This window comes from Mastacembelus armatus, unplaced genomic scaffold (assembly GCF_900324485.2).
Source record: "Mastacembelus armatus unplaced genomic scaffold, fMasArm1.2, whole genome shotgun sequence".
In the NCBI taxonomy this organism is placed as follows: Eukaryota; Metazoa; Chordata; class Actinopteri; order Synbranchiformes; family Mastacembelidae; genus Mastacembelus; species Mastacembelus armatus.
The window spans coordinates 1-6,929 of record NW_022872884.1 but is presented as its reverse complement, the minus strand read 5'-3'; the positions used below and the strand labels follow the sequence as shown (position 1 = coordinate 6,929).

General features: G+C 39.1%; 1 protein-coding gene across 1 annotated transcript; it reads right to left on the bottom strand.

The window, feature by feature from the left end:
* Nucleotides 1-734: 734 nt before the first annotated feature.
* LOC113128933 (zinc finger protein 431-like) lies at nt 735-6,342 on the bottom strand. Its single transcript, XM_026304538.2, has 2 exons — nt 6,217-6,342; nt 735-1,903 (listed from the first exon to the last, which is right to left on the bottom strand). The coding sequence occupies exons 1-2, from the start codon at nt 6,340-6,342 to the stop codon at nt 1,436-1,438; spliced, it is 594 nt and encodes a 197-aa protein (XP_026160323.2). The 3' UTR covers nt 735-1,435.
* Nucleotides 6,343-6,929: the final 587 nt, after the last annotated feature.

Sequence of the window (6,929 nt, the reverse complement as noted above, 5' to 3'; positions counted from 1 at the left end):
TCAACCACAGACTGTGAGCTCTGCAGCCAGAAAGCAGCAGGCACTACAGAACATGTATGCTTCAAGATCTCCTTGGCTTTATTTGTCATGAGAAAATGAGCAGTCATTTAAGTCTGCCTCTGTGGCAATATTTATCTATGCATCTGTTGTTAAACAGACCATGGAGCTGGATGAGGAGAGGACAAGTTTTCTCTTTAAATGCTCGTGCAAAGTGCTGGTGCTGCTGTGGTATGTCAACAAAACTTAGCACAGTACAGGTCTTTAAAATACTTTTATAGTGAACCTCTTCCACAAACGAGTCACACTTTTCCAACTCTGCTATAATTTAATGAAACTGTAGTATTGTGCTGTTGCCTAGAGTTAATCAAGGAACCAAATATGACTGATGAAAGCACGCAGTAGATATGTAGCAATAAAAACGGAAACGTGAATTAATTAACTGACCCCCTACTATAAATCAAACATAGGTAACACATGAGTTGATGTAAAATGTTAATGCATATTTATCACCAGTGTCATCAATGAAACAAAGTAAATGCAGCAGCCCTAAGATTTTATCCATGATCACTGCAGGTGTTGAGCAAAAACCCCTGTTGGTGTGCCTCTGACTAAGAAAGTAGCAGGAATATATAAATAGTTTATGAACCCAGAAACACCAGGGTTCTAAAACTAATTTTCTATTACTAAAACTGTGGAGGCAGTTTGTGTTAATAAAGACTCACACACCAGAGAAATGTCTTTCTGAATTTTATTCACACACTTACTGACATCCAGCTACATCAAGTGAGGAAGGTCATGTCAGAGTGGGATTTTTAGACCACATTTCCCCTTTGAGCTATTCAGTGAAATAATTATGTGATATGAAGTAATAATAAATGTTTATAAAGTATCACATTAAATGTCTGCATGTCACAGCATTCAAAGGTAAGAAAACAGTAAATTAACTAAACTTATTTTCATTAGTAGATTAAAGGCATTTATCAAACATTAGTGATAACGAGTAAGTTAAAAATAAAAGGTGGTCTTATACTTGTAGGGTGCTTTTCTACATTCAAGTCCACTCAAAGCACTTTTACACTTTGCCCATTCGCCCATATGCTCACACACTGATGGAACTGCCACCAGGGGCAACTTGGGTTGGGTTTTCTTGCTCAAAGACACTAAAATATGTGGACTAGTGAAGCCACAGATTAAATCACCAATACTGGTTCATGACTGACCTGATCTACCTCCTAAGCCACAGCCTCTATTTCATAGCAATAGAGAAGCAAAGACAAAAGCCAGTCTTAGACCTATCTCCCACAGTGTCCACCAGCAACTGAGAGGCACTTGACTATCAAAATGCTGGACATTTTCCTTAGGCTTTCTGATATAGACCTCAACCACAGTGGTCAGTTTTAACATTTCTTCTTGGTGTGAATGCACTGATGGGCTGTTAGAGCACTTGACCTAATGAACGTTTTTCACATTGCTCACACCTGTATGGCTTCTCTCCAAAGTGAACAAACTGATGTCTTTTGAGGTCGCCTAACTGCAAGAAAGCTTTTCCACACTGGTCACAGCTGTATGGCTTCTCTCCAGAGTGAATACGTTGATGTCTTTTGAGATTGCTTATCTGTGAGAAGGCTTTTCCACACTGGTCACAACTGAACGGCTTTTCGCCAGAGTGAGTACGCTGATGTATTTTCAGGTGGGCAAACAAGGTGAAGGCTTTTCCACACTGGTTACAGCTGTACGGTTTCTCTCCAGAGTGAATACGCCTGTGTGTGTTCAGGTGACCTAACTGTGAGAAAGCTTTTCCACACTGGTCACAGCTGTACTTTTTCTCTCTAGTGTGAACATGTTGATTAATCTCTAAACTCTGCAATGTTGTGAAGGTCTTGTTGACTCCCTTTCTTCTTTTCTATTCATAGAAAACAAGAAGAAAAAAGAGAAATAGAGAGAAGATATGAAATAACATGACAGAACAATCTAAAACCATAAATGACATTTACAACATCCGTCAATTTTGATTGTACAGAAAAAAGCAATATATCATTCGAATCTGTAAAGTGTCTAGTTTTAGTTGTATACCCTCATAATCACAACAAAACGCTGTGCTTTTGTAAAATAAAGAAACCCGACAGGGTGCGCTCTTTGTCTTCTTTGTCTCTGTCATCTCTCTTCACAGACACATAAATAAAACAACCAGAATCTCCGTGAATACTTGTCTCATACAAATAAGAAATATATGGCTAGAAAGCTTGAAATGTCTTCTTGTAAATGAAACAATTCAATTCGAAAACAAATCATCACTTTTCATTTAGAAGTAAGGAGAAGTACATTTTCTCCAGTCTCTCCTCATTAGAGCTAATCTGATCCCACATCGTACTGAGTGCACTGTTAATATGTAAATAATCTGAGGTAAGCCAGGTAATTATGTACACGCCCCCTAGAAATGACATAAAACGTCAAACTTCATCATAGAATTTACTCACTTTTTCTGTGCGTTTGGATGATGGCACATTACGCGGGTGAGGGAGCGCTTCGTATGTTCCAGACAGCGACAAAGAGTTTACTTTGTCCTCAGAGTAAAAACACGACTCAAATGACGAACATTTGGATCCGCATTGTATTGTATTGCAGTAATCCCCTCTCAGCCACATTGACTGAAAGGCTCATTATGCGGGTCATTGTGCGGGTCTTTTGTCTTCTCAAGTAAATCACATGACTATTCATGGTCAGACACACCTTCCTGCATATGCCCTTTCTAAACAAAAAGTGTCTTAGAAAATTTTAAATCAGTGTATTTATATTCTGTGAATATTGTGTTTATGTGTTTTATTTATGTAGTGAAGGAGGACATGAGGATAGTTGGTGTGGGTGTGGAGGATACAGAGGATAGGGTTAAATGCAGGCAGATGAGTCGCTGTGGCGACGCCTGAAGGGAGCAGCCAAAAGGAAAAGAAGAAGTATTGTTTTCTGTGAATGAGTGAAAAAGATGACTTTCACATCATTGTGAAGCAAAAACTTTACACTACAAGATGCATTTCTCCAAAGTCTTGTGAACCAATGTTCTGTTTGTGTTTTATGATCTTATTTCAGTGACTTCAATTTTTTTGTTTTTCACTAACCATGCCACCATCAAAAACACAATCATGTATAAACTTACTGCTCACAGTTTGTGCTGATTACAGTGTTATCAGAATGTAGCCATTAATATGTTTAAAAGCAACAGAAAAATGCACAAATGTCAGGACATGTCAAAACTTGTCCAGGGCCCCAAAACACCTTCAGACCCCAGAAGGTTAAGGCATGCTTTTACATGCTCTAGAGAAATTTTTTGGAGCATATTAATTTGCCATACATCAATGCAAGTTTTATATCCAACATTTTAATATGCATCTAATAAGTACATACTAACTAAATAAACTGCTAAAAAGTACAATAAGCCACACACAAAAATGATTTTGTTTTTTTAAACATATTTTTCTAAATACAGAAATGTCATAGCTGTATTCCTCATAATTGTCAATATAAAAAAAGTTGTATAAAGTTATTTCACACCAGAGAAATATTATTTTGAGTGTGTCCATAACTTAGTTTTTGAGATACACTCATTTTTATAAACTGTCATAAAAAAAAATAAAATGCACATAGTTTACAATGTGCAAAAAGACGTACATCAAAGTACAGCACAAGAATCACTATATAAAGAAATGCATAATTTGCAAAAAAAATAACGTACATTTCTGGTGTGTGTTTTTGTGCCAGTGAGGGTGCATACAAGAGATGTGTTTACCGTGGAAAAACTACAATTCCCGGGAAAAAAAACGGCATTTCCTGTTGTCGTGGGTTGTGACCACCTGATAGTTCATGCTCACAACTTGTAGGAAGTGCTGTGACTAGACCCACGGTCTGGATTATAATGATTTTATAGTGTGCGCTTTTTACTCGGAGTAAACAGCACTCTGGGACATCTATGATATTTAAGTGTAAGTCCTGTGGTTTTATATGCAAAAAGGCATTTAAAAATAGATGTGCAGATGGGAGCGCGGGCACTTCCGTTGTTTTTAAAAGGTTAAACAAGTCTTGGAACTCCAACCGATTCCACACTGAGGCCCAAATGGCCTCCGAAGCAGACTTTCTTGCCCTACTTGCATAGTAACCTGAGCAAGCTCCAGGTGATGGCTTGCAGCTAAGTACTCTGTGGTGAACAGCTGATGTCTCAAACTGCAAAAACAGAACTATTTTTTAACAAATTTCAACCATCGTTACTGACAACTTCCGTCCATGAATTCCATTACTCTATTCCATTGTTCATCATGTATCATTTTAATCAGTGTTCTTTCCCATGTCCTCTTTTCCTGTGTACCTATGTAAATAAATGTATTTAGATTTACAAACCTGGTAATTTTTTGTTATTATTCATAAGAGTGTATGAGTCACTTTTTGCTATAATACCCTCCTTCAGATTTGAGATTTCATTTTAATAATTAATCGTTTTTATTGTGGCTCACCTGAGAAAAGCCTGGTGTTCCAATTTAAATTATTATTACGATATAAAGTAATAAACCACTATTGTAGTCCCTCTAAACTATAAGCAAACCTATGTGTAGATATGTACATGGTCGTGGTAGCTTGTGGTAACTCACAACATTTCTCAGAAATCTACAGTTGCTTCTCTACTACCTCTGCTGCTAAAGTGCCAACTTCATTGAGAGAGGAGTGATAGTGCTTTTACTGTCACAAAATGGGACACATAATTGCTGACCATGTATTTATGGGAAAAAAGTAGATCACTCCCAAGTAACTCAAAACCCACCACCCACAAGGTGTTTGGTTTGGAGTAGCTCGGCCCACCAGTCTGACTGATGACTGTTCCAAACCCTTCCTTTTTGAAGGAGTAGTGTCTTTATCTGGGAAACCAGCAGACAAATGAGTAGTATGTATCTTAAGAGACACGTGGACTTCTGCCTGTGGGGCCAGTTGTATTTTGTGAGGTGTTTAGTTGGGCTACACTATGTTACTGTAAAGTCTAAACTAGTTAGCAGAAGATTTCTGTAACATTACACCCCATCAGTTTAGTAGGGCTATATACCAAAGCATGCCAAAGTCCATCCCCAGAAAATGATGACAGCTTCTAAAAGCTGTGTCCCAGCTCAGAGACTGCATCCTTCGAAAGCTGCATTTGAAGGCTGGCTGCGTCACAGTGCCACAACAAGGCCCATTTAAAAGGTTCCTTCAAATGTGGCCAACAAATGCAGCCTTCTTTCCCTGGGAAACGAAGGCTGCAGCTGATGTATCCTTTGCAGCCCAAAATATCACAAAAGTCTTTGTGAAGGGTGACAAAAAAACGAACATAACAGATACAAGCGGTGAGGCGGTCACCATGGAAATACAATTACCCACGTTAAAAACACTACTAATCTAACATTAGCTAAAGTCCAACTTTGGGGCGCGAAGAGTTGGTGATGCAATTAGGAAGTCTTTACGGTGGCCGATAAGGGCAAATGCGCCGCAACGGCCAAAACACATGCAAGGGAGAAATGCTGCAACAACGAAAACACATGCAAGAGAGAAAACACAACGGAAGTGCGCCAGGCCGATAGGGGGACCCCGAACTGAGGGATGCTCTCTTGCATGTGTTTTCGTTGTTGCAGCATTTCTCTCTTGCATGTGTTTTGGCCGTTGCGGCGCGTTGTCGGCCACCGTTAGTCTTCCATAGACTAGACCGTCTCATTTCAGCTGTGTCTTTGTATACCGTGTCCTTCAAAAGATCCTGCCCCTGAATTGGGACAGAGCCGCATGTAATTCAGAACTGACAAAGTCTCCTGGATGAGACACCATGTTTTTCCACCTTTACAAACCACGTCCAGGTGATTTGTTTTTAAACCTTGTTGTGATTGTGACCACCTGGATGGCTGAGAACCTTCACAGACATATTGTATATGATGTTTTTGGATTATTATTGCTGCTGCATGAATGGGTGTTTTACATTTTACCGCTATAGATGTTTAGGGTTGGGCTAATTTTACCTACTCTGTATGCTGTCAGGTAGTTTAATGTACAGTAATGCATCAGATTGTTTAAGCTTATCATACATGTATTTGTAGTGTTACTGTTCTGTAAGAACCTTGTACCTATAAAAAGTCAACTATTCAACTATAGAGTAGCTGAGAAGATCATTGGTATATCTCTCCCCTCCCTCCAGGACATCTACAGCATCTGTCTCACCTGCAAAGTCATCAGCATTGTAGGTGAACCCACCCACCCGTTACACGGCTTCTTTAGTCTGCTGCCATCAGGGAGAGGACTGAGGAGTCTCTGGGCCAGGGCCAGCAGACTGAAGGACAGCTTCATCCACCAGGCTGTCAAGAACTCTCTCCTGTCTCTGACCTCTGACCTCCAACCCCCCACCCCAGTACACACACTGCCCTCAGCGGCTGCACCAGTTACTTTATGCAGAATTTGGACTGCTCTCTGTGCACCACAGTCACTTTATTAAGACTGATAAGCTCACTTAATTGCACTACCATTCAGTACAACTGAACTGTTCATATATTGTACTGGTTTGCTAAGCTGCTATGTGCCTTATGCTATTTGTACTTTATCTTATCTAGGTTTATTTTACATGCCCTTATTGTAATTTTTAGATTGTACTATTTAGTGTTTAGAGTTTATCTGTATGCACCAAGGGTCTGAGAGTAATGAAATGTTGATTCTCTGTATGTGCTCTACATATGGCAGAATTGACAATAAAGCAGACTTTGACTTGCATATATGAAATAATAAAATTAGAATAAACAGTCAAGTGGGTGCAAACTGACCAAATCACTACATTCAAAATGAAAACTTTACTACAAATAAATTATTACTTATTTTGAAAGCTTCCCATAACACCCTGAGGCAAATGATTTAAGTCACTCGATTCAGTAATGTCACAATTT

Coding starts and splice junctions, on each gene's coding strand:
- LOC113128933 (XM_026304538.2), bottom strand. CDS start 6,342: ATGAAGCTGTCCTTCAGTCTGCTGGCCCTGGCCCAGAGACTCCTCAGT. Junction 1,904..6,216: donor CAATGCTGATGACTTTGCAG/GTGAGACAGATG, acceptor TTCTATGAATAG/AAAAGAAGAAAGGGAGTCAA.